This window comes from Molothrus aeneus, chromosome 7 (assembly GCF_037042795.1).
Source record: "Molothrus aeneus isolate 106 chromosome 7, BPBGC_Maene_1.0, whole genome shotgun sequence".
NCBI classification, from domain to species: Eukaryota; Metazoa; Chordata; class Aves; order Passeriformes; family Icteridae; genus Molothrus; species Molothrus aeneus.
In genome coordinates, this window is record NC_089652.1 from 38,531,091 (window position 1) to 38,558,859 (window position 27,769).

Sequence of the window (27,769 nt, forward strand, 5' to 3'; positions counted from 1 at the left end):
AGAGCCACTGAACTGCCTCTGCGCACCAAAGGGAGGAACCACCCACAACACACAGCCCGAACCAGCAATAAGCTGACTCCACAAGAGGCCAGGAGCAGATGCTCAGGAAAGAGCATAAGGACACAGCATAAAAGGGTCATTCTTCCATGCTCCTCTCACTCCAACCCCACACCTCCCAGTCAAAGGTAAATTCCCAAGCCCAAAGCTGCACCTGAATCACTGCATTTTCTGGCCCCCCACAGGCCTACCAACAGATTCAGCTGTTCCTCAAAAGAAGAATAAGGCTCCTGAATATCCCACTGCAATCAGTCTATAGCTTAGACTATAAACTATTGCTTTTAACTTTAAAGCTGCTGACAATTGATTACACCCAGTATTCCCCATTTCTTGCATAATAAGGAATTACCGAACACCCTCCCTTCCCATTTACTCACATCAATTGTGACTTTAAGATCTCTACAGTATCTTCTTTCAAGCATTTCTCCCCTCAGCAAGTCAGTTTATTTACACACCACCTCACCCAGCTTTGCAAAACCAGGCTGAGCCAACGTCCTGTAAAGCTAAAACAGGTGCCAAGCTTGAAGAAACTGCAGAGCTGAAGGATATTGATTATCCCAATTGCTTAGGGACTTACAATGCCTTTGTAATCAAACAGAAGTCCATCCCTTGGGATAAGGGACCTTGATCTGGGGGGCTTGAGAGGTGTTTCAGAGCTGGTGGCACGCCAGTTTGCAGCACAAGGAAGGCAAGGCACGTTCCCAGCAGCGCTGGCAGAACCCTGTGTCCAAGAAGCCCAGCATGGGGCCAGGCACAGCCAGCACTGGGGCAGCCAGCAGGGCAAGGCGCTGCCTGGAGGGCAGGAGCACAGCAAAAGAGGGATCTGCACCGCCTGCCACACTGACCCAGCTCCTGATGCCCAGTATTCAGGAGCAGATGGATCATGGCTCTGGCCTTCCAGGGGAACAGCAGCATGTGAACTGCCAGCAGAGAACACGGGCACTGGAACTGCAGTGCTGCTTTCTCCCGCACAAAGGAAGAGCTGCGGACTTACTGCACTGGGAGCACGGGCACACTCCTCAGGCTCCTTCCAGGAAACAGCACCATGCACTTCATGGCAAAGGTGTGCTCCAACGCTGCTTCATAACTGCAGCTCGTTCCCTGTGGATCTTCTCACCAGAGCAGAAATCTGGGAGTGTGCTCTGAACAACCTCAATCCACAGCTGCAACTCACTGTGAAATAGGAACCTGCGAGCACTGTACACACGCAATTCCAGAAGACCACATGGTAAGGAGGGCATAACCATCACCTGAGACTGGGTCAGGTGCACACTCATGGTCCAATGTAACACAGAAAACTATTGCACTACAACCACTTAATGTTATTGGACTGTACTGCTACACTTTTGAAAGCATTACTCCAAAACCATGTTCTGGCTGCAAACATAGTGGGGAAAAAAGGAATTCCTTGAAAGCATTTCCATGGAATTCCTTACATTTTGTAGTCAACAACATTTGATAAATTCATGATCCCAGAACAGTTTTCAAACACATGTGAATTCAGCTTTCCAACATTGCTAGAAAACACCATCATTCCTGATTTTTTTTACAGATATGTACAGGATATAAATGCCTTACACTCACAACATGTGGCCACAGAACTTGTCCATAGCAGTGCTCAGAAGGTGAGGATCTTGATAGCACTGGGTATCTCTGTACCTAAGATGCTCTTAAACTCTCAGTCTTGACTACCTTCAGGTCCTAAAGTAACTAATCCATCCCCTGAGCCACGTGCACACCCTGGCTGAGGCCAGCCCGTCACCCAGCTCTGTGATATCCCTGAATCCTCACACACAGAGCAGCAATCACCCATGTTCAACACCACCACTGCAATCTGCTGTAGCTCCTGACAGATGCACAGGTGAGCAGGACAAGTTTTCAACCTGCTTATACACACTAGATCAGGTATCAAGATGCCCATTTGAGAGTTCCAATACCAAGAATTTAAATGAATTCAAGTAGCTTTTTTTTTGGCAGGGACAAGAAGGGCTGAACGGGTGCCTAATTATTTCACAACGGCTGTCCCTAGATCCTATTTTAGCATCGGGCTTTCATTAAATTTAAGCATGACTTCAGAGTACCAGCTGGCTGGAAAAAACAAAAACCACAAACACAACCCACTCACAACACCCCACGGGTGTTCTTTCCCCCGCCCATGTTCCCTTCCTACCCTCACCGAGGGCTTGGAGGACTCCAGTTCCATTTGGAAAGCCAGCCTCAAAAGCAGATAAGTTCTGCAGGAAATGGCTATATTTAGCCCTCCCCTTTCACCTCAGCTCCTCCACACACTTGCATTCTCCTGCAAAAGGATCTTTCTACTCAGTGATAGAGGTGATCTTCAGCAGGTCACCTCAGCAGAAAGAATGCAACCAACTTCATACGTGTTAAGAGAAGAGCGTGAACAACCACCAGAATATCAAATGTTCAGCCACTAAGGCATACAATAAAATTCTCACGTCTCAAAGCGTGTTGAATTGCAAGCTCCAGGAACACGATGTGCCCAAAATCACTTTCTGAGTGGTGCCCATGGAGGGCAAGGCTGAACCTCTGCACACACTATCTGGGTTTTCACCAATTTTGTCAGTAACTAACACAGCCATCCTACTCTCTACAGAATATAAACATGAGGCAACAAACTTCACAGCTCTGCAACTAAAATATTTTTCTAATAAATAATTTTCTAAATTTGTTTCCTAATAAAAAATAAGAAAACAGTTAACAATGGTTCCTGGGCAGTGAATATCAGCAACACCTCTGGAAACATCATCAGCACCAGGTCAGTAGGATTTCCCTTTCCCAGCTTGAAACTTTGAAACACATTATAAGACTTAAAAGTGAAAACATATGAAGGGGCTTTTCCTCCCCTCGAGTTGTTTTGTTTAAATAACAGCTTCACCTGATATAATTCTGTCCTAACCATGATTTAGGCCTGTAAGAGCTGATTATTTACAGACTGAGGAGGCTGAAGTGTGAACTAAAAGTTTGTCCCATCACGAAGACAGAACAAAACACACCTCTCACCCAGTGTGAGGAGACAAAGAGGCAAAGGGTTACAGTCAGGAACCACTCCCAAGTCCTGTGCCACTGGGCCAGGAGCACACATGGCCCCCTGAAACAGAGGAATGCAGGCCTTATCCCAGCAAACAAATCCCGAGGGAAGGCAAACCTCTGAAACCACTGCACACACTTAACACCTCCTGGGGAGAGCACAGGGCATACAGGAACTTTTTGTTCCCTTAAAACAGATCTCTAACACCTCCTCCTCAAAAAAAAAAAAAAGGTTTCGGCCATCAAAGGGCCCAGCCGTGCACTTGAGAGCTCTCCACAGCCAGGACTCCAGCTTTCCCATTTCAATTGCAAGGCACCCCAGCACTCTTCAAACAGCTCCAGCCCTTCAAGGACAGGGCTCCGAGAGTATTTGCAAAGTGCCTGCTGCATTCCAGGTCACCACCCTCCCTCTGAAGATGAGTATGAGGATCACAGCAAAGATCGTATTACAGGAAACAAAAGAAAAGTGAAAGTTTAAAAATAGACTTGTCATTGCCCACAGCTAACTGCTATAGCCACAGGAGTCTTCTTCAAGGAGAAGCTGGGCTTCAATGCAGACCATAAAAACACACGAGATTTGGAAAAAGAATCTGTTCTCTTCTGAGAACTCAATGCATCGTTGTAAAACGTGGTTTTGTACAAACGTGCCAGTTCTGCAGCTCAGTCCAGAACGTGGAAGTTCCCACCAGTAACACCATCCTGAGGCACTGGTGCCTCCAGCACACCTACGTGAACCCCAGCTCTTGGAGAACCGGATGAAGCTGAGCTGCTCTCTCAATTACTGGAAAACAAAGCGGCTTAGTTTCAATTTATGTAAAAATACTGCGAGAAACTAAAGTTGTTTTAGCACTTTTAATAGAATTGCCTGGGCAGCTTCCCCTCCTAGATTCACGGCCAGATTTCACAGAGCAGCATGTGGCTCCAGAGCCGCCAGGTCAGCACGCACACCTGAGCGGGCTGAGAGCGGCTGTGTGCCCAGGGCCGTGCTGCCGGGCAGGCCGAGTCCCGGCAGGAGCCAGCCCCTCCTGCCCCTCCTGCCGCTCCTGCCCCCGGGCCCAGGGCGGGCTGGCTGCGGCCCCGGGCTCAGGAGCCGCTCCGGCGGCTCTGGCCGCGGCAGCAGCCCCTTTAGCAGATGACCGGCACCAGGGACTTTGGCCTGCACCTCGGCTATGCCCATCAACCCTCGGGCTTCCAGCGCACTGCCGTGGGCAGCGGCAGCACACCCACGGGGAGCTCGCCGCGCTCCGCGCCGCCCACCCGGGGAGCTCCCGCAGCCGCACGGCAGCCACGGGCAGGGAAATTCACTCTGCCCGGCCAAAACACCGCACGTTAATGAGAGCAGGGAGAAGGGAAGCCGCAGCCCTGCCCGCCGCGCGGCACCGCGGCGATGCTGCGCCCTCCGAGCGCGGCCGCGGCTCCGCGGGGCCTTTGTGCGCCCCCCGCCCGGACCGGGACCCCGCGGCGCCGCCCCCGCCAACCCTCCCGCCGGCGGGACCGACCTGCTCCGGCGGCACGGACTCACCCGCTGGGCCGGCGCGACGGGGCGGGACGGAGCCGTAGGGAGCTGGCGGCGCGGGCCGTGCTGCGGCGCTGCCCCGCTCGGGCCGGCGGGGCCGGGGGCGGCCGCGGGCGGCGGCGGCTCCGCTGACAAAGGAGCGCGGGCGGGGCAGCGCCCGCACCGGCAATGGCCGAGCGTCACTTCCGCCCGCCGCCCCGCCCAGCGCCCCCTGCCGGCGCCGCGGGGACACGGCGGGTTCGGGCTCGGGCTCGGGCTCGGGCTCGGGTTCGGGTTCGGGCTCGGGCTCGGGCTCGGGCTCGGGCTCGGGCTCGGGCTCGGGCTCGGGCTCGGGCTCGGGGTCGGAGTCGGGTCGGGGTCGGGGTCCGGTTCGGGGTCGGGGTCGGGTTCGGGTTCGGGTTCGGGTTCGGGTTCGGGTTCGGGTTCGGGCTCGGGCTCGGGCTCGATGGAACGGAAAGCCCGTCCCGAGTAGCGGACCGAGGCACAGAAGTATCCAGGCATGGTGGGCGGCCCTCAGGGCCTGGTCCCGGCTGGTCCGGGCCGGCAGAGCCCATGGGGTCACCGGTGCCACTCCAGAGCCCGGGGCACAGCAGTGTCCGGGCTGTGTCCGGCTGGCTCTGGGATGGCCCCGGGAGGAGACTCCAGCCCTGCCCGGGCTCTGCTCGGGGCAGGGGCTCTGCCTGCTGTGCCGGGAGCTCCGGGGTTCAGCCCTGCCCGCGGCTCTGGGGCCGGAGCTGGGCACGGAGCAGAGCCTGGGCCTGCTCCAACCTCCCTGCACATGGGGACAGACGGGGACAGGGGGACAGACGGACACACGGGGACAGACAGGGGCAGCCAGGGCTGAGGCCCCTCTCCCTGGGGCTCCTCTCCAGGCTGAGCAGCCCCAGCTCCCTCAGCCTCTCCTGGGCACAGAGATGCTCCAGGCCCCTGCTCAGCTCCAGGAGCTCCTGGCCCTGCTGTGCTGGACAGAGCACCCAGAGGTGCCTCCAGGGCTGAGCCAGACTGCAGATATCCTGGTAAAAGACTGATGTGCTAAATTTTATTAAAAAAATATTTACCTCAATTTTCACACCAAATTAATCATAAAGTAGTTATTGTCACATCATAATTTTTAAAGTTGAAGGTGTCTTCTTCCATCTTGAAGTTTTAACCCTCCCTCATCCGCCTGAATTAATTCCCCAAAATCATCTATTCTTCCAAGTGTGGTACTCCAGTCATATTCCAAGTCCCAGGATCCCAGAGCGGTTTGGGTTGGGAGGGATCTTGGAGCCCATCTTGTTCCAGCCCCTGCCATGGGCAGGGACACCTTCAGGCATGTTAAGGTCACCATGATGCAAACGCATTGACTCGGGGTGGAGCCAGTGTCCCTGTGCCAGCTGCAGCAAGCCAACCTCACTGAAGTTCCTGGAAAGGCACAGGATTCTTCCTAAGCAGGAAAAGGAAGCAGATTTCCAGAATAACTGCATCTAATTACTGACAGCAGAGCTCTTACATTATGACATGATGGATCAAGGACATGACATCCTACATTTTAAATAAGTCCAAACGATCCTGAACAGACCAAGTACATGAGAAATTCCCAAATATGACTGACCTGATGCTCCACGTACGTTCTGCCCAGCCCCATGGCCCAGGCTGTGCGCCCCAGCACTGCTCTGTGCCTCCCCAGGGCACTGGGGGATGCCCCGGGAGGCTCTGGGAGGCACTGGAAGGCTCTGGAGAGGCAGTGGGAGGCACTGGGAAGCACTGGGAGGCTCTGGGGAGGCACTGGGAGGCACTGGGGAGGCACTGGGAGGCACTGGGGAGGCTCTAGGCGGCACTGGGAGGCACTGGGGAGACACTGGGAGGCTCTGGGAGGCACTGGGAGGCTCTGGGGAGGCACTGAGAGGTTCTGGGAAGCACTGGGAGGCTTTGGAGAGGCACTGGGAGGCTCTGGAGAGGCACTGGGAGGCACTGGGAGGCTCTGGGAAGCACTGGGAGGTTCTGGGGAGGCACTGGGAGGCTCTGGGAAGGCTCTGGGAGGCACTGGGGAGGCTCTAGGCGGCACTGGGAGGCACTGGGAGGCTCTGGGAGGCACTGGGGAGGCACTGGGAGGCTCTGGGAAGGCTCTGGGAGGCACTGGGAAGCACTGGGAGGCTCTGGGGAGAATCTGGGAGGCACTGGGAGGCACCGGGAAGTGCCATAGCCCAGCGGTCAGACTGGGTGGCCCCTCTCTCTCAGCTGTCACGTTCCCTCAGGGTCAGCAGGGCTGTCCTCACAGTCCCTGAGCCTCACCCTGCCCGTGCCCCCGGGCCAGGCTGTGTCTGTTCCTGGGCACTGCTGCAGCACTGCTCTGCTCTGGTGCATGCTCATGAGCACTGCAGGCTGCAGCACCCACTGCAGCCCGCACAGGCCTCCTCCTGGCCAGGCACCAGGGGCTGTGCAGGGACAGCCACAGGCGCTGTCCCAGGGATGGCAGCGAGCCCCAAGACTGCCCGAACCACCTCCTGCAGCTGGGGAGCCCCAGGCAGGGGTGTCCTTAGGAGAGACCACTCCAAAGTCCTTTAGACGTTGGCAGGGGCTGCCCAGGGAGGTTTGGAGGCCCATCCCTGGAGGTGCTCCAGGCACGGCTGGACGTGGCACTCAGTGCTCTGGTTGGAGTGACAAGGTGGGCATCGGGCACAGGTCAGACTCGATGGTCTCAGGGGTCTTTTCCAACCTGATTCTGCTCCCATGTCCCAAGGGACGTGGCTGTGCTTTTCCTCCACACAGGCAGTGCTTCCCAAGCAGCAGAATGAGCATCTGCAAGGCAGGAGGTGAGGAGCTCAGAGGGGTAGAACAGGAGCCATGGAGACATGGCACAGTCAGGCTGGGACAGCACGGGTGGCAATCGCAGCGCTGCTGCCAGGGCAGCAGGCGAGTGCTCGTTCCCTCGGGAAAAGGCAGGTGGACAGAGGGTTCGGAAAGTGCTCCCAATGAACCTCCTTTGTGCATACAGCCCATTTATGCACAGCCCTCCAAACGGGGCCAGGATTTGACTCACTATGAGTAATAGGAACGTTTTAAACAGAGAAAAGAATACTAATTCCCTTAAAAATACAAATAGGTCTACATTTGGCTCAACAGCACAAGGCCAGTGATTTTCCACAGTGTACTGCCAAGTAGCTGAATGTGACATTCAAGTAGCTCAAGTGTAGGTGTTCCTCAGGAGAAAATACAGCTCTAACGAGGACCATTTTCCAAAAGAGAAGACTAAAGATTGGGTATCTAATACAGCTTTTCAAAATTTAACCAAACAGCTACATTTCCAGAAGTGCCAAGTTTCCCTTGAGGCCCCACAGGTGGTGTTGGCAGCCAACACTTCTGAACACCCACCTGCTTATTTGCAGCCTAAAGCACTTTTGACAGTGGTAGCCCATGTGGTTACCCGAGCTCCCAGGAAAGGGTGACACTGCTGGGCTGAGAGCCACCCCTCACTAAAGCCTGCAGGGCTCCCAGGAGACACGAGGAGCCGCATGGGTTAGGAGCACTTTGCATGGAAAAGTTTCTGCTTTACATCTGGTAGAAGAATAAGAATTTTGGAACCTGTCATTGAGTAACCCACGCATGGCTCACCAAGGGACAGCTGTTGCTAAGTGCTCATTCACAGCCATGAGGAGAACCAGTGCTGGGAACTGGAATTAGGCAGCTCCTGCCCACAGCCTCCTGTAGCTGGATCACGTACAGTTTACATGCCACTGATTTCTAATTAATAGTGAAGCAGAGGGAATAATTAAGTTACTGAAGTAATCTCAGCATCATCTATAAACAGGGCTATTTTTCTGTTCTTTTGAATGCCACTTCTTATTTATCATCATCATCATCCCAACAAATAAATTTGCTTTACAAACACTGCAGGTTTTTTTCAATTATCTTTTTTATAGGTAACATGATTGTTGATAGGAAAATCCAGCTGTAAGTAGAATTTTATCTGTAATAATGTTATTTGGGGAGAAAACCAAGGCTGCAGTCTGAGAGGGATATGATGACAAAGTGTTTGGGTTAGTGGCTGGCAGTGCCATCTCAGAGCCAGTAGTGCCAGTTCTGAGATCTGGGGAGGATCACGGGGCTGTCTCTGTGCCTCAGATGCCATGCTGGCACAGTGAGGGTGGTAAAGCATCTGGCTTGTCAGGTATTTTACAGTCCCCCAAGGAAAGGTGGAGTGGATCTGATGGGGGTATTCATACACAGCTGACTTTGCACAGCTTTGCAAGGAGTGGGGTTAAACTTGGGGTCTTCCAGTTCCCAGCAGGAGAACCTCGTGTGGCTTTTTCCGTGCTGGGGAACAGTCTGGAACTTCTTCCTGGACAATGTTTGCATTAATTGGGTGTAATAATGGCATGTCCATGTGAAAGGAGCACTTCGGGCACAAATTGCCACCCACAGACATCAGAATAGACACATTAATGTTATGCAAATACTGTGGTCTTCAGAAGTCTGTGGGCCCCAGAACACAGCACACACAGAGCACACCTTGAGCTATGGGGCAGGTTCACCCTGTCATCCTTCCACACAGAAAACCCTCCCAAGACAGCAAGCATAGCAAAATCAGGCTTCTCTGTTTTGAAACAATTTCCATGGTAACTTGAACTGCCTTGGTTCTTCATAAATTCTGCCTCTCTCTGGAGCAGCTGGGATTTCAAGTCAGACCACTTTGCAATGCTTTGGGAGTGTAGAAACAGCTCACGCAGCTGAAAGATGCCATGGAGGAAAGGTTTCAAAGAGGGGGCTGCTGGACTCCAGTCCAGGCCCCTCATTTGGTAAAACCATCTCACTCTGGCCTGCCTTTTCAGCTCTGCTGAGCAGTGAGCACTGCCCCAGACCAACAGAGGCGGGGCTGGGGTCCGGCCCAGGCCAGCAGCACCGCATGGGGAGGGCCCTGGGCACAGATGGAGCCCAACGGCAAAAAACACCTCTAACAAACACTGTTATCCCTTCTAAAATACACAGTAAAATACAATTTAGTTGCAGCACACAAAATGAGGCTGTGCATGACAAAGCCAGCCTGATAATTGCCTTCAGAGCTGCTGAGGATTTTAACTCTTTAGCATTATTAACATCAGCACATAAAGACTTTGCTTATATGCTTGAGGTGAGCTGTGGTACAGAAATAATAATCCAGGTGACCTTCCAAGCTGCTGCTTGTCATGAATTATTTTCTTCTGCCTTGAGGAAATTTCTAAATATATATCTGTATATATGCATGCAAACAAGCAAACCTGGCAGTTGCAGCGTAGAGAAGTTGCATCACCGCCCCTCCCAGCGCAGCAACTGGCCCGAGCACAGCTGCTGAGAAAACCCCAGGAAGCACTCGGGTTTGAAATTAAAGAGCTTGTTCTAATATTTAGCTGTGATGAATGTGACTGGGAGTACATGTATTTCATCAGGCGTCTGTGAGTCAGGCGTGTGAGTCAACAGACGGAGCCGCGCTGGGGCTGCCGGAGCAGCCGGTGAGGCCTGTCCCAACAGCTCCACGGCATGCACAGCTCCCACTGACTCCCCCAGGACACTCCGGGAGTGTGAGGACAGCACCGGGACATGCCTGCTGTCCCAGCAGCTCTGGAGAGGGCCTCAGCCCAAGCACCTTCCACAGTTCTCCTTTTTCAGGTCCTTTCCTTGTGTGCATCTTTACATCACAGACCCCGTGGACTTGGGGGCATTGGGGAGCCAGGTGCAATTCAGCACAGCGAGGAGAACCCAGCTCTGAGTAATTAACAATAATGTATAATTGCTACCAATTTGGTTCTACACAAATTACACAGTATTATTAAATTAAGCAGACCATGTTCTTGCATCTGAGCATTAGCAGCATAACTTATTTTCATACCATTTTTTAAAATAGCACTGGTAATTAGTCCTGTGCTTTCCAAGCCCATCACATGGAGCGCTTTGTTTTCAGCAAAACACCCACCAAAAAGTGCTTGAGTTCTCTAATTGCAAAGATTCACTTCACAAGGCTGCACAGTTCCTTTCTGCTCTGGGTGTTATTCAGGAACAGCCAACTGGAATTTATTGAAATTATGCTGAAACATAAACGATGAAAAATATTCCTCAGCTGAGGGGGGAGCCTTTGCAAGCCAAGGCTCTGCCCATGGGAACTCTCACCCCAGAGTCACCAGGCGCGGGGGATCAGGGTGGAAATGCTGGCAAGCTCATTTCCATGTCACACGCCAAACGCGGGATCGGAGGAGCTGTGCCCTGGGCCACCGTGGCGGCTCCCGCCGACCTTGGGTGCTGGTGACTCCCTTGGGTGCTGGTGACTCCCCTGGGTGCTGGTGACTCCCCTGGGTGCTGGTGACTCCCCTGGTGTCACCTGCCCCAGCTCGGTGCCGCTCTCAGCGCCCTGCCCGGTGCCGTGCCCATCACGCTGAGCACTGCACCAGCAGTCCCTTTTCCATCGAGGCACGGCAGCCAGGCTGTCCCCGTGCCCTCTCCTGCCCACAGCGGGTGTCCCCAGCGCCAGCCCTGTGTCCCGCCGGCCCCGGCGGCGCACTCGCCCCCTCTCCTTCTGCTTGGCTGGGAAGGAGCTTTTTTTGGCCTCTGCTTCTGTCATCTGGCATTTAAATGTAACGAGAGCTCTCGTTGCTAACATTTATAGCAGCAAAATATTTTAGTTCCAGGGCTTGTAACACATGTTGTTCGCGTCCCCTTGCCAGCCCCAGCTGCAGGCTCCCAAAGCCTTCCCTGGCTCGCTCGGGGCCGGGCGGGCGAGCGGGCGCCGTCCCCGGCTGGGCGGCAGCGGGCGAGCAGAGGAGCTCGGGGGCGGCCGGCACCGGCACCGGCACCGGCACATCCCGCTGGGCTCCGGGAGGGCTCCCGCTGCCGGCTGCACCCCGAGTGCCGGCACTCCAAGGGCCGTGGAGAGTTTGTCGAACTCTCCATGTGGTGGAGAGGAGGAAAGAGAAGGACAGGGCTCAGTCACCAGCCTGCCACGGCTCCAGCCACCGGCAGCAGCTGAGGGTGGTTCCAAGTGCCCGGTTCAGTCCCGCCTGTGCCAGGGCGTGCATGTGGACGCTCCTGCCGCTGCCTCCACAGCCCCGGCTGTCAGCCCACAAAAGCGGCCCGAGAGGAAAGGTGGCGAGCAGGCACAGCGCGCCGTGCCCACACGGAGCCGCACGGCGCCCGTCCCTCGCCGCCTCCCCGGAGCCCGCGGTGCGCGGGGGTGCTCCTGCTCCCAGCAGGGAGAAGGGCGAGAGGATTCGGGGGCAGAAAGCCCCAGCCCCACAGCTGTCCAATAAAGATGTTCCTGGCTTTTGAGGAGGCTTAAAGCACCTTCAGCTGTTACCAAGGAGCCTCTTCCTCCTGCTCCGGTTCTATCTGCCCTTTGCCAGGGTAACCTCAGAGGGCTGCTTTGATCCACCTGCACCAGGACACAGCAGGAGGACAGCAGCGGCTCCCAGCCTGGCCTCAGTGGCTTAGGGTTATCCCAAAGCCATAGGTCCTGGTCACACTGGACACCTCAGGGGCTGTGCAGAACACGAAGAGACGCTTCTGACCCTTAGCGCCACAGCAAGCACCTCGAGATGCTGACACCAAAGGCTCAGTCAGACAATACAGAAAAAAATCCCATTTTTTAGCCTGCAGATTTTTGAGCCAGTCTTCAGATCTCTCTTCCTGGAGTTGAACTGAGGGAGCCCTCACCTCTGCAGGAGCAAAGCAGGGGCCAGCAGCCATCTCAGCCACCACCATCTTCATCTTCCACTTGTCTCTCAAGACTCCCCATCTCATGTGGGCTCAGGAGGGTCTCATCACCTGCACCTCTCTGTGACAGGCTGCTTCTGCTTGGAGACAGTGGCCAGGTTCTGAGCTGGAAAACCATACTGAGTACTTTGGAGCAGCCTTGACATGTGCTCTTCCACCCTGAGAGCAGACACAGGAGACAGGAGTGGGCTGCAGACCCAGGAGGGAGGTGCTGGATGCATGGTCTCAGCCTGATTCCTTCCAGCAGAGACCAGGACTCTGATGCCTCCACAGCACACGGAGTGGGGTCAGAGCAGCAAGAGACAGGGCCTGAGCAGCTGGTAGGGAGGACAAGCTGAGGACAGCAGCCGTAGTGAGGACAGTTCTTAGCATTTTCTTCTCCTAAAGCCGGCATCAAGTTTATTTTCCTCTCCAGTAGCAATTAAGAGGCTGGTTCGGGGAAGACAAGTATTTCATCATCTGACTCGAGACAGGGAACTGAAGACTGCTCACTGTGATGCTTCTGGACAGCTGGAAAGGGACAGGGGGAGAATGTCTGTCCATACTGGAAGTGACCAAAATAACGTAGCAGTGTATCAGAGGGCTGACAGCCCAGCATAGCCAGAGTGCGCCATGAGATGCTGTTGTATTTAAATAAACACTTTGGGAGGGCCCAGATTTCTTCAGCTCTTCTGAGACTGGCACAGCTGAAGGTACAGCCTGACTCGTGTCCTCCTCCCTGGGTGAGCCCAGTGCGATCCAGCTGGCTGCTGACCTGCAGGTCCTTTCTGGGAGCACAGCTCTCCTGTGGGATAAGCCATGGCTGGAATGTGGTGTGGCACATAGCAGGGTGCTGCTGCCACAGCTCAGCTCCAGAGCACAGGGAGAGCTGGGCGAGGGGATGGGAGCCAGGGACATGTCTGTGTAAACATTTCCAGGAATGGGGCAGCCACAGCTTCTCTGGGCACCCTGTGCCAGGGCCTCCCCACCCTCAGAGCCAAGAACTTCTTCCTAATCTCTAATCTGAATCTCTCTCCTCTTTTAGTTTACACCTTGTCCTATAACAACAGGCTCTGCTAAAAAGTTTGTCCCCAGCTCTCTTGAAGCCCCTTTGGGCCCTGGAGGGGGCTCTGAGCTCTGCCTGGAGCCTTCCCTTCTCCAGGGGAGCATTCCCAGCTCTCCCAGCCTGGCCCCAGAGCAGAGGGGCTCCAGCCCTGCAGCAGCTCCAGGTCCCTCTGCTGTGGGAGCCCAGGGCTGGGGCAGCTCTGCAGGTGCGCTCTCACCTGAGCACAGGGGCAGAATCCCCCCCTCCCCTGCTGCCCACACTGGGACCAGCCCAGGACACCGGGGTCTCTGGGCGCCAGCGCACGTTCCCAGGTCGTGTGCAGCCTCTGGCAGCCCCTCCTGTTCCTTGGGGTTTCGCTGGCTGTAACTGAGCGAGCAGCGTCCTCTGTCACCCCCCTGCGAGGGCTCCGAGCTGCTGCGCGCCTTTCAACAGCTGGCAGGGGCTGCTCGAGGGCGGGGTTTGCAACGACGCCACCAAAAAGAAAAGGGGAAAAGGAATTCTGTCTGTGCCCGCTGCATGGAGAAACGTTTCCACACAAGGTGGCACCTGTCTCCTTCCTTCCAGTCTCGAGCCGGAGACGCTCAAAGGCGCCTGGAAATATTCTCTGAAAATTAACTCCCGGTAATCGGGATGCAGAATTAATTAATTAATTCCCTCGTTAGCCATCGCTTTTCACTGGGCACTCAGGCGGGCACCGCAGGAATTGCTGCCAGTCAGCGCTGGGGCTGGGCAGCAGGGATGGGGTGACAGCAGCTGCCTCCCCTCCGAGTGCCCGGCTCGGGGACACACAGACATCCACCCGGAGCCTCCGGGCACCAGGAGGGGCCTGGGAGCTGAAGGGGATCCCTGCCCAGCCCCATGTGCAGCACTGCACATCCCTCTGCCGATGGGCAGAGGTTTATGTGCTCCAGATCTGACAGAGATTCATGCGCTGTGCCCGTAATTTAAATCACAATTAAGGTATTTTAGAATCTCTTCCTACACTCTGCAGACCAGTGCAAGCACTGCTGACATGAAGTGCTTTTGCATTCCCATGCAGGATGCTGGAGAGGCCTGCCTTCCACTGCAGGGCTTTGCTTCTGATCCTGACCTTTCCACACAAGGAAAATGCACACTATTATTGCATATTAGAGATGCAGCGTAGCTAGAACAGCTGTGGCATCGAGCAGCGAGGCAGTACCACCACTGGCAGGCTAAGGAAGGAGCTGGGCTGTCCTACACAGAGCCCACTGGGCACCCACAGGAGCCCTCAGCCCAGCGAGGGGGCCCAGCACAGAGATGCTCCTGCTGAGCATCTCCTCTGGCAGCACAGCCAGCAGTGCCATCCCAGCCAGCCCTGCCCCACAGTGTGCACACCTGAGCACGGTGGTTTTAAACCTTAAAAACCTTGGTGAAGAGGTGCCAGATCCCTTGCTTGCATCAAGGTCCTTGGTCCTCAGAGCTGCAGAGAAAGGCAGGGACCTGTCTTGAAGGCTGCAAGAGACCACTTTGATTTTCATGTGATTATTTTTAATCCCTATCAGGCTTCTCCCACCTGTCTCCAGCTCCATGGTCTCTGCCTGCCCTGTGCTGGCCCAGTGCCTGGGGGCTCAGTCTCCCATGTTGGTAGAGCATGACAGCACGTCAGGGAGGGGTGCAGAGCAAACTCTCCCTCTCCAGCCTTCCTGGAGAAGAAGAAGAAAGGACACAGGGACAAAAAATATGATAATCACAGGGAAAAGGAAAGGAATCATTTGAAAAAGGAAAAAAACTCCAGACTTCAAGCCTTCTTGGTTTACCTGGGTGCAGGGAAGAGGGAGGAAAGGCAGGGATGGTTTTGCTGGGGTCTTCCATGTATTTCCACAGGGCACTGAGATGCACAGCCAGCACCAGCAGAACTAAGTGCCTCCTTTGGAACCAGCATTTTTTCCCTTTAGCTGTTTCCATCACAATAAAGTTGGATAAAGTAGGGTCTGGATGCTTCATTTTGAAATAGTGGGGCCAGTGTATGTCTGCCCTTGCATGGAAGCCCCTAATCCCCCATGGAGTGCAGAAAAGTGTCTGAACAGCCGTGCTCAGTGAGCTCAGATCCTGGCAAATCCAGCACGTGAGGTGATGCAGCAGCTGCCACCAAGACCCCACAGTTCCAGGGCTGAGGACCACGTCCTGCCATGCTCCAGCCCTGCACCAGCTGTGGGCACTCCATCCGTGTGGGGCACACGGGAAGGAGGGCAGCTTGGGGGGCACAGCACTGGGGCTCAGCCACACAAGCCTCCACATGTTTCCTAATGAGAAATTGTTCCTTGTCCTGTTTCTGAGACGTGATTGGGCTTGACAAGCAGCATGGCTTCATGAACTGTGCTCAGGCCTTGCATCATTTGCCTTATTGTGGCCGAAATCTCCTCCCAGCCCTCCCTCCTGCCTGCACCCACAGGCACCAGCGGCTGCAACAGGCGCCCACAAGCCCAAAGAGTGAAAGACAAAAGGATAAAAATACCCGTGCAAGAAAAATAAAAGAAAAATTAAGAAAAAACCCCAGGCACCATCTGGAGAGCAGAGAAGCACTGGGCAGGAAGGGGGCAAGCAGAGAGGTTGCAGGTTCTGATTCTGTGTCTGCTCCCACCACAGCCAGTCTCTGGAGCCGCACCCCTGCTCGGTCACAGCAAACTGGGCATTCACACAAACCTCTGTGCGCACTCCCAGCAGGCAGTAGCTCACCCATCCCCGTGGGGTGGGAAGGGTTGGAGCAGCTCACCCACCCCTGCAGTGTGAAGGGAACAAAAAGCAGCATGGAGGAAGGCAAAGGGGAACCTACCCCAGAGCGGATGAGAGGTCCCTGTAGCCAAACTGCCCCTCTGTTCATTTTCCTTCTCACCCATTTCATCCTGCCTGCAGGCACAAAAGGAACTCAGCCTTGGGAGAAGCAAGATGCCAGAAGCAACATTTCCTGCTGAAGTGGATCCATGTGGGGCCAGGGAAGGTGTCTGTCCAGGATGGGCAGCAGCAATCCATGTGGAGCCAGGCAAAGCCAGGACAGGACCGCTGCTCCTGCAGCAAGTCAGCAGCAAGCCAGCACCAATCCCAGCCAAAAACTGGGTTTAAACCTAAGCAGAACCCTTTTCCCAAGGCTTGTGCGGGGCCAGCCTGGTGCTCCTTGAACCTGCAAGGGCAGACGTGTGTGACAGCCTAGTGTCCTCACCTCCTGGGCAGCCCAGCAGGGCAGGGCGCCCAGAGCGTGGGCACAGCCCCCCAGCTGCCCTGGGGCAGGGCAGGCACATCCCTGCCTGCTCCCAGAGTGAATCCCACCTGCCATGGCAGGGCTGCAGAGAGGGAATGGTGGGAAGAGTGACTTGTCCGCAACTCTAAGGAACATTCCTGCAGCGGAGCAACAGCACTCTCAGCCCCGCCTGTGGAGTGACACGGACTGGCAGATCAGCAGCTCCTGAATAAATCCTGAACAGTGACACAGGTCAGGCAGCTGATTTCTGCCTGAAATAAATGGCTTTGAGGTAGTGCCTCCCCTCAAGGGAAACATGTCCTGACAAGCTGCAGTTACTCAAGTGCCCCGAGGGTTTGAGGAGCCTGCTTCCTTTGGGGAGTGTTTTACTGTCTGCTCGCAATGCCAAGAGCAGCTTTATACCAATAATAAACAATGCAAAACATGGAGCCAGAGCAAACAGCTGATAAAAATCCACATTTTGCTTTCCTGGCTCCACAGAACATGCCGGGTAAGGAAATCTTTGTGCTGCTGGCACATGGCCTTCCTCCTGTCAGGTAAAACAATCCGCGGTGCTGCTGCTGCTCCCTCATGCCGACTGCCAGCACTCATCGCTAGAGGAACGCACAGGACATTCCCCGGACTGTGAATGTTCCTCAGCTCCCTGCTATCGCAGCAGAACCATGAGGCTATATGAGCACAGGCTCGCATGTCCTGCCGGGGTGGCGGTGGAGGAGCTCCCTCCTGCGACGGGCACCACCTGCTCCTCCTGCCCAGCCCGAGCCGGCGGCCGCAGCCAGCGCTGAGCTGCGGGCTGCTGGCATTTCTCATCCAGCAGCAGCTCCGGGGAGCTGCAGCAGCAGCAGCAGCACGGCGGGAGGGAGGCAGAGACGAGCCGAGTGGAGAAGGAGCTGCCGGGGCCCGCAGGGAGCAAGGCTGCAGAGCCTGGCAGGACACGGCGGGTGCGAGCTCCCTGCCGCGCACAGGCTGCCATCGCTGTCTGCTCTAAAATAGCATTTAACATGACAAGAGGCGTCGGATGGGCGCGGGGAGCGCTGGCTCTCCCCATCTCTTCCCTTGCCGAGAGCCTGTCTACGCTGCCATATGTTATTCTGCCGTATACTTCATCGTGCTTTATTTGTCATCCTCTAGCACATATGGTAACAGCTCCACTGCCTGGCACTTGGAGAGGCTGGATTTAGCTCTGAATCAGGCACGAACACTCACTTGGGGCAGTGCTCTTTGCTTCTCACCATCCCCACCTCCCCACAGGAAGAGAAACAGGCAGGCAGCTGAGCTAGGTCAGTACTGCAGATCTCTTTCAACTGAAAGCATTTTATTTTAGTATTTTATCCTATCCATTATTCTATTCTATTCTATTCTATTCTATTCTATTCTATTCTATTCTATTCTATTCTATTCTCTATTCTATTCTATTTTCTATTCTATTCTGTTCCATTCCATTCCATTCTGCAGCCTCTGCTGTGGAAAGCAGGAGAGGTAGGAAAAGAACAGCCACACTTCAGTTTAGGATTTACTGAAAGCCATCCCAAAGAAGAACAACCATGGGAAAAATAATCACAGACACAGGAACCAAAGGTGAGGACTGCTCATACTGGCCAGGCAGGGAGCTGACCTGAGCCAGACAGACTGGGCCCTGAAACTTGAATGGCCATGGTGATGGCTGCTGTCCCTTCTCTTAAACGTCACTTCTGGGAAGTCAAAAGCACAATCCAACCATTTCCCTTGGTGCAATCATGTTTACTTAAACAGAACGCCCTGGCTCCTTTTACCTTGGGCACAGCAGGGACAAACACTGTAGGAACATTGCTTGCCCACCAGTTCTCAGCCTGACACTCCAGAGAGAGCTGTGGCGCCAGGGGACTCTGTCCCTGCTCACTCAGCAGGAGCACCCTCCAAAATCTAGCCCCTTTTGCCAGCACAGGGGAGGTCCCTGCCTGGCAGAGAGGACACCAGGGGCAGAGGCTGCAGCAGGGCAGGGGCTTTGCTCACCACCAGGCAGGGATGTCCCAGCTGGTTGTGCTGGAACACTATTGTTCATAAGAAAATATTTAAGAATTTGTCCACGTGCTTGGGAAAATTATTTTATCATGGGATGGTTTGAATCATGCAGGTGTGGACCTTCCACGTATGCCCAGAAATACTCTTCCATGGAAGGGAGGCAGAGAAAGGGAGACATGGAAGCACTGCCTTTACCAGCCCAGGCAGCACGTGGGAACACTCATGCCCTGCCGCAGAGCCACTCAGGTGTCCAGCTGTCTGTCCATCTGCCCACACATCCATCCACCCTGCTGAACCCTTTCATCCCTGATGAAAGCCCTGCTCAGCCGTGCTGGAGGTGGGTGCAGGGCCAGGGCCTCATGTTCCTCCAACCAAATAAGACCAGAGAAGGAGGAGAATCCACAGGAAGCCTCAGCCTGATCCCACCTCCCCCAGAGCACTAACAGCCACCTCTGGCAAACAGCAGCAAACCTTCTGCTTCTGTTCCTCAGATCAGGTAACTCTCACTGGACACGACTGGAAGCTCTGCATGGAGCCCACTGCACAATCTGCTGTGCCCCTGAAACCCCAGCACAATCACACCAAGTGACTTCAGCAGGCAGAAAGTGTGTGCAGCCCCAAGGAATCTTTTTCTGTACCCCTCACAGAAATCTGGTGCTTTCTGAAAGGGAGAAGAGTCTCCAGATCCTCATTCTTCAGGAGCGCTATGGAGCATCAGTAATGAGTCATTTTTGGCAGGCATATGTGAACAGCATCCAAGGAGGGAGAACTTCATCAGAGCAGAGAAATCCTTCCAGCCGGCCTTGGTATGACTCCAGCAAGCCTGAAATATCCCTGAGAGCTCAGTTCCTTCCCCTTCTCAGAGCTATCCTGACCCTATCTTGGGCAAGGTACCCAGTTTGCATGTTCCCAGGCCACTGGCTTGCAGTGTTTGCTTATTTTTATCCAGGGTTTTGCAATTTAAAGTAAATTTGGGTAGCAAAATGGGCATTTGCTCAGGGAAAGACTTCCTCAGTTACAACAATTTCTGTCCTTCCCCATTAGGAAAGCAGGACCGCGTCACTGCCTGAATGCAGGGTGCAAGTGAGCCCCACACAATGTGCTTTCACCCAATAATTAATTACCTATCACTTCTCTAATTATCAGAGCTTCCATTGACAATTCCCAGAGGCCAACAGCCTGGCCTCTGGCCAAATGCCAGATTCTGCCCCTCCAGCAGCTGCCTGAAATATCTTCCAGGGCAGTGTCTCCTGTCGTCGGGACAGGAAGCAGGACCAGTATCTCCAGTGTCCTCCTGCTCCTGCAGGAGCATCACACGCTCGTCCCACAGTGCCACAAGCACTCTGGCTGCCCTGGACTGCCCTGTCCCAGGGAGCTGTGCAAGGCTGTCCCTGGCACACAGAGCACTGTTCTGACAGGCTCCTGCACCAAGACAGGGCTGGGTGGACCATGAGAGCCGACAGTGAGTGCTGCCTGGGCATTGCTGAGAGTGAAATTAGCCTCCCCAGGCCAGCTTGGTGGTCCAGCAGCTGTTCTGAGCAGGACTGGAGGTTGCCTACAGGCCAAATTCCAGTTTTGTGCACCCCAGAGAAATGCAGGGACGTTTTGGATTTGCACCTACTGGGGCCAGAGAATGGCTCAGCTGGCAGAAGTGTCCAGGCCAGCAGCAGTGGCCAGGCTATCAGTGTCCTTCAGTCCCCAGGGCCAAGGAAACACAGCCCGAGGTGGGAGCACGGCAACATCCAGCTCGGACAAACCATCTCCCCAGGGTGCACATGTGCAGCCACGTGCCCGGTGCCCTCCCCGCCGGCCAGAGGGCACAACATCACCAGAGGGCCAGCAGGTCACTGGCCCAGCCCCAGGGCTGTCAGTCAAGGTTATTGGTGACGCACCTGCCCAAAAAGCCAGTCTGGGAGGAACCACGCAGCCCAGGAGGAACCTTGGCACACAGGAGCGGGCGGTGGGGACTGGCCACTGTTGACCTTGGGAGCTGCACAAAGCACTGGAGGTATTTAACCCCCTGCAGAGCCCCTTGAAACCTCTTCTGAGCTCTAAACCTCGACAGCTGAGAACACAGGCAGTGTTTTCCTTACCTTTTTACAGGCAGGGTATCGCTTTCAGCTGACTCTGGCGGAGCCGCTATGACTGAAACAACAGGTTACTCGGGGTGAGTAGCGGGAACATCTGAATCTGTTTTAATAAGAGAAGAAAAACGTTCTCCGGGTTTCATTTAAGCCTCATAAGAGCAACCTGCACTTTTAGTTGCTTCCCATCTCTTAGAGCAGGTGGAAAGGGACAGCAAGCTGGCCTCTGGCTGCCTGCAGTGTCTGCACTCACCCTGCCAGGCAGTTATTTGGGACAAGTGTGAAATCCTGATTTGCTAAGAGCTTAATAAACTTTCACATAGAAAATAGCACAGTATATCACCCCTGGGCATTGCTGGCAAAACCCTATGAAGGAAAGAGCTAAGGTAGCCATTGAAAAAAATCGATAAATACTGAGACATATTTTTTGCCAAATACATAGATATAATAACAGACATGTCAAAGAGGTTACCTGGAGCAGAAAGACAGCTGCCCCAAACACCACACACAGCTGGCTTGTCCCTTGTCCAACACCAGGGCTGTGGAGCTTCCACGCTGCCCTGTGCCCCACTTCTGCCTGTCCCCCTCCCTGTGGGCACTGCCTGGTGCCCCAACCTATCTCCTCGTTGTCTCCCTGCAGGAGTGGGCTTGTCCTTGTTAAAAACCCACATCTGGACCTGATGGAGGAGGATGTCCTGTACCACTTGGACTTGGGAACGAAGACGCACAACCTGCCAGCAATGTTTGGGGACATAAAGGTAAAGAGCAGGTCCAAAAGCAAGGCAGCAGCTCCCCCCTGCACAGGCTCTGCAGCTGTGCATCCCATGGTGTTACCAGCCCATGCTGGGCCCCGTTGCTGCCAAAGCTCCTGTGGGGTGGGTTCTGGCTGCTCAGCTAAGGGGCTCTGCAGCCAAAGCAGTCTGGGCAAGGAGGTTGTCTGTCCTTGTTTGTTTGTTTAGATTTTCTTGTTTGTTTGGGGCAGAAATCACAACAGAAAATTATCCTTTTAAAAACCTGTAGCTCTGTAAAACCTGATTTAATATTGGCCCCGTCTTGGAGGACAGACAGAAGAGGCATTTGTCCAAGAATCTTGATCATCATCTACTGGAGACAAGGGAAAGACAATGTCCTATCAGTTTTGGCTGAGACCTGCTGTCAAAACTGACTTGTCACGATGGCATCCTCTTTAATTTCAAACCAGAGTCTTTCCCTAGTTGTGTGGGAGAAGAGCCTCAGTGCCCAGGGCTCGAGCAGCCTTGCACAGCGTGGGCTCCTGTGCCCTGCACCCTGGCAGCAGGATCAGCACTGCCCTGGCAGCTGCACTCTCACCCTCCTCCTACCCTCAGCGAGCATATTTTCCTTTAATATGTAAAATTTGTCCTTTTTACTCCCTGACTTTATGGCCTCTGTGCCATCAGCAGTGCTCACTAATTGCAGTCAGCATTGTTCATAGAATAAATTAACCAATGAGCTCCTCCAACATCTGGGTTTGCTTTGCTATCAGTGGTGATACTACCAGCTCAAATTTGTGAAATTATTTTAGATTTTCTTGTCTAGGACTGATACCCAAGTATGTGCAGCTGTATGGCTGCCTCGGCCCAGGGTAGTCACCACCCTGCCAGAGTGAAAACCTGGGTTTCATGACCCTCAGGTGTTCCAATATCCCTTGATTGATGGTGAGGAAGTGGCATCTGCTGCTTTCTCTGGGAAGATGTTCCTGGCAAGCCACCACCGCCACATTCGGGCTGACTGGGGGTGCCTGTTGTAGCCAAGTACCAACACGCTGGTGCTTCGTTCCAGTTTGTCTGCGTCGGCGGCAGCCCCAACAGGATGCGGGCGTTTGCGCAGTTCATGCAGCGGGAGCTGGGGCTGGCGGCTGCCGGCGAGGACGTGGCTGACATCTGCGCGGGGTCGGACCGCTACGCCATGTACCGGGCAGGGCCCGTGCTCTCCATCAGCGTGAGTTCCGTGCGCTCTCGGGGCCCCGGGGCTGCTGCTGGCACGGTCCCACGGCACAGGGACGGGGCTGGCACGACCTCTCCCTCACGTGCCCTCGCCTCCCCCAGCACCCACCAGCAGAGCTTTTTCCTCTCGTCACTGTTCAGCCACTACCACCAGTGCAACCTCAGCCGTGGCAAAGCTGCTCCTGTTTGAATAGCATTCCCCAGCACCTGCACTCTCCACTTGAGAAAGGGCCACATCAACAACAGACATGCACATGTTCTGCTCAGCTCAGTTTGGGAGGCAAAACCACTTCTCACCACACCTAACTATGAAACGCTGCTGGGAGCATTACATTGATACCAGCTCTAAAAGAAATAGCTGGCCTTATTATTAATTAATCTTTCAGAGTAGGATTTTTGGCACTGAACAAAGGAAAAAGCAAACACAGGCTGTGCTGGGGAGCACTCACACCCAAAAGTTTGGTCCTGACACCATTTCTTCAGGCACAAGATTAGTCTGAAGTGTGATTCACAGCAGATGGAATCACTCACACAACAAAGCTCGTGTTTCATCCCTCTGAAAAAACCAAACCAATCCTGACCAAGGGAATGAAGCGCGAGGGAATCAATCTGAGAGGATCCAAGGGGGAGAACTGCCACAAGATTTGCTGTTCCCCAGCCTGGCAGCAGCAGTGACACAGCCAGAAGCAAACCCTCACCGAGCTTGTGGCCATGCACCAGCTTTGGTCAGTGCAGAAGGGGACACGGGGCAGAGCACACGGCCACCCTGAGAAGCATCATGCAGAGCTGCTGCCAACATCACATTTCTGCAAGTTGCTTAGAAACATAACTGAGCTCAAACATACAGGGGCATGAACACAGATTCCAGCTCTGAATATTTACAATGAGAATTAATTTTTTAGGCATCGGTGAATAAGCCAGGCTGATGTTCCAGAATAACAACATGCTAAAAGGTCTCATATTTAAAACATGATACTAGGCAAACAGAGCATTGCTCTCACAGCAAAGAGAAAGGAGACAAAGCAACACAAAAACAGGCTGTGTACCTTAATCAATGGTGCTTCCATACGTGCTTCCTTCAGGTTTTTGAAGATGATAGCAAAACCAAAAAAATATGAGGCACTTTCAAGAGGAAAAAACAAACTCCACAGCACCAAATACTTTTTGTACTTAAAAGTAAAGCTAAGAAAAGGATGTTGGTCTAGCAATGGAGCAGAAGACAGATGACCAAGCAACAAGCACTGGGCAAATGCAGCAGAAGCCCCAGCAGCTCCAGGCCTGCAGAACATCTGCCAGCTCTGGGGAGCAGCAGAAGAGATGGGAGTGGGGCAGCACTGTCTGTGGAGGATGGGAACAAGCCGGGGCCAGCAGTGGGGAGCCAGGCAGGGGCTGGGGACAGAAGGGCAGCAGGGCAGGGAATGTCAGCCAGGAAGAGGGACAGGCAGCCTGCAAGGCACGCAGCAAACACCTGACCCTGAAGCCTGTCCTCAGCAAGGGACACAAACCCTTCCATTGCACATTGTGTCCAGCAATGTTGCAGAGATGCTCCAGTGTGGGGAGAGGAGAGGCTGGAAGGCACATGGAGAAGTGAAGGCTCAGGTTGTTCTTGCTGAAATTCACTACTCCTAGAGCATAAGCAGGACACAACAAAGTGCAAGTCACACTTACATGGTGTAAGCATTGGCAATGCATGGGGAAGGTCTGGGAGCATTCAGATGTTGGGATGCATTTGTGGACCTTCCTTGAAGGACAGGCACAATCCGTGTGCCCACACAGGGTCCCCAGGGATGAACACTAGCTCTACTAATTGAAGAACCTTTAAAGCATCGAGGGGAGGAAAAGAGGCTAGACACCTCACCTGCACAGACTAAAAAGAGCCCAAAATGTCTCTTCCCCCTCAAAAAAATTGCTGTTGTCATCATCAGCAGAAGTGGCCGCAGCAGAAGAGACCACAGCATAACCCTGAGCTTGTGGCAGTCATGTACCTGTCACCTGCACAGCCTCGTGGGGACTGATGTTTCTCTTTTCTCTCCTTCCAACAGCATGGAATGGGCATCCCTTCCATTTCCATTATGCTTCATGAGCTGATCAAACTGCTGCACCACGCAAAATGCCGGGACGTTACTATTATACGCATCGGTACTTCTGGGGGCTTAGGTAAGCGATTCATGGTCTTTCTCCAGAGCAAAACAGCTATTATTAAAAAGAACTCTCAGCAATAGGTCATGCAGCTCTGAACTTTAGCATTTTTCCAGGTCTCTAAATATCCATCATGGTATTTTGTTTTGGGTCAAACCCAGAGAACTTGTGGCGACTGGTTTGGCAGAGTGCACATCCTCAGAGTGTACAAAGGCCTTGATTCCACTACAGCCATGTGTCACTTTCCAAACAGAAAACATGGATTAGAGGTGACCCAAATGAATCCATGTCTCTTGCTGAGGCAGTGGTGCTGCCCATCCCTGCACAAGCTGGTAGGGGGTACAGGATCTCTGCAAGCCAGAAGCAGCTAAACTCCTGTCACTCAGCACATTCTCACAATCACTTACCTTGTGCTGATTCTGTACATTTTACTTGTTCATCTGTGCTACTTCATGAATTTCAATTATTCTCTGACATCTTTTTTACTTGCTGAGAAGAAGAACCCTGCAAGCACACATAGATCTATTGAGATGTTCCTGTCGTGCTGAGGTTTCGCAGCAGGACACAGGTGTTATGAGCTCTGGCAAGCTCAGCTTCCATTTCCACAGGGATCGAGGCTGGGTCTGTTGTGATCACTGACACGGCCGTGGACTCCTCCTTCCAGCCACGTTTTGAGCAGGTGGTGCTGGATGATGTGGTGGTGCGGAGCACCGAGCTGGACAAGGACCTTGCGGAGGAGCTGCTCGCCTGCAGCCGGGACATTCCCGACTTCCCCACACTCATTGGCCACACCATGTGCACCTACGACTTCTATGAAGGTAAAACCAGCATTGTCTGTCCTTCCTCAGCACACATAATGCCAAGTCTTTCCACTCTTCCATGGACAAAGCTGTGCAGGGAACCCAGGCCCCAGAAGGGCTGCAGGCAGAGACCCACATGGTGCTGGGGGGCCCAGGCAGAGCAGGAGGCACCCTCAGAACACACAGTACCACTGCTTGCACCTTGCTGAGTTTGCCGCCAAGCTGCTCCCCTACAGCAAGACTGTCACTTCAGAACTACCAAACACTAGGAAAACATTAGGTTGCCTGTGAGATTTCTATAAACAAACTTTGGTTACTCTGGAACCATTTCCTTTGCAAAATTAAATGCTGATTGCAGAGTAGATGAAACGTAATAAATGAAGAATTAATAATCTGAGCACTATTTATAAACCTTTAGATCTGCTTGCAGATCCAGCCATCTGTGTATTGCTCAAGTCCATATTTTATTTAAACAAAAAGCCATTTGAGAGGATTAAAGTAGGAGCAGCAATAAACTGAAGGGCGGCCCAGGCTGGCCAGCCATAGGTAAGCATTTGCCTGCCCCAGGGCTTCAGACAGTGTGAGAGGAGGAGCTGCACGGGGCACAGGTCTGCTCTGAGCGCACAGCAGGACAGCCAGAGCCCCCGCAGGGGTTAGAGGAGAAGGTCAGGATGGCTGCCCTCACTGAACAGTGTTAGTCCTGCCTGCAGCGGTACCTGGAGCTGCAGTAGGGGAGCACCAGTGCCCTGGGACCAGCTCCCCGACCACACCGGTGCTGCCCGCACCAGGAATGCCTCTGCAAGCAGCTCCAGCTTCCATCCACAGCAGCCCCTGCAGAAAAATTGAACACACATTAAAGGGGTTTCCTCCTCTCCTCAGTGTTCCCATTCTGCACAGCTTGTTGCACCTCTTCTGCAGCCAGCTGGCATTTTTGGGGTTTAACCTGGCAGACCTTCACAGCTCCTATGCAGCAATGGCCTGTCCCCACAGAGCACAGCATCCGCTGGTACCTCCCACCTGAGGGCCGACTCCACCTTTTACCAATGTTGAAACCTGAGTCATTCTTTCCCGTACACAGAGACACATCTCGCTGGCTTTAACGCTGAGGGGAATACAAATTAACCAGCTGCTCACAGGAAAGCTTTGTGGGCCTCAGATAGAATGTGGGCACTGCTGGACTTCCCATTTCCAGCTGTGCTCCACGACACCATGCAAGGCCAACAGTGACAGTTCTCTGCTTCCTTTCCAGGTCAGGGGAGATTAGATGGTGCATTATGCTCTTTTTCCAGTGAAAAAAAGTTGGAGTACTTAAGGAGGGCTTATGAGGCCGGTGTGAGGAATATTGAGATGGAGTCCAGTGCATTCGCTGCCCTGTGTGGACTGTGTGGCCTCAAAGGTGAGTCTTGTCGCCTCCACCTCCTCCCCACACATGGGCTAAACCCCCTCTAAGGGTCCTGTTCTGTGTCAGAGGGCCAAACACACATCCTTAATGATTTTATCTAGAAAAGAACACTAAAGCAAATTTGATAGTTCAGTAAAACCCAGGTGTGCATTAGGAGACCTGAGTGCGTGCCGGACAAACCAACGGCTTGCTCCCTTCACGCCCCTCCGGGCCCCGTCCCGGCCGTGCTGCCGCAGCCCCTCAGGGTTTGGGGGCAGCGGAGCCGCGGCTCCCGGCTCCGGCCGTGAGGGCCGGCCAGGAGGGCCCGCTCCGCCCGGGGCCCGGCGGGCCGGGCCAGGAGCTGACCGTGCTCCGTTCCCCCGCAGCCGCTGTCGTGTGCGTGACGCTCCTGGACCGGCTGGAGGGCGACCAGATCCGGGCGTCCCACGAAGTGCTGTGGGAGTACCAGCAGCGGCCGCAGCGCCTGATCGCCGCCTTCATCCGCAAGCGCCTGGGGCTCACCCGCACGGACTGAGGTGGCGGCACCAGCACGGGGCCCGGCCCGGCTCACGGCGCCCGCTCCGGAGCGGCAGAGCTGCGGGCCCGGCGTGCCCGGGGCCAGCGGACACCATCTGCACTGGCAGCGAGCTCAGGCTGTGGAACAGAGCTGCAGATTCCTCACCCCTGGCTCCAGCCGCCGTAAAGGACTGTCCTGTTAGGGTCACTCCTGTCAGCAGCCATCTTCCAGGAAGGAGATCCCTTTGCTTTGGGCAGAAAGACAAAACCTAGGTAAATAAC

The 27,769-nt window shown here is 54.2% G+C and overlaps 2 protein-coding genes across 3 annotated transcripts in view; one reads left to right on the forward strand and one right to left on the reverse strand.

Annotated features, from left to right (window-relative positions):
- Window positions 1-4,727, reverse strand: part of ACVR1 (activin A receptor type 1) — a 45,779-nt gene extending 41,052 nt beyond the window's left edge. Inside the window, exon 1 of one of the 2 annotated variants that reach the window (XM_066553515.1) lies at window positions 4,628-4,727. The gene's annotated coding sequence lies outside the window, so the exon portion shown is untranslated. Of the gene's footprint in view, window positions 1-4,604 lie in introns of both variants that reach the window. The other variant, XM_066553516.1, reaches the window with a different exon arrangement.
- Window positions 4,728-20,744: 16,017 nt separating this feature from the next.
- Window positions 20,745-27,506, forward strand: UPP2 (uridine phosphorylase 2). The gene is made up of 7 exons (XM_066554052.1): window positions 20,745-20,770; window positions 21,328-21,445; window positions 22,488-22,646; window positions 24,694-24,808; window positions 25,399-25,608; window positions 26,840-26,986; window positions 27,358-27,506. Exons 1-7 carry the CDS (start codon window positions 20,745-20,747, stop codon window positions 27,504-27,506), a joined length of 924 nt encoding a protein of 307 aa, XP_066410149.1.
- Window positions 27,507-27,769: the final 263 nt, after the last annotated feature.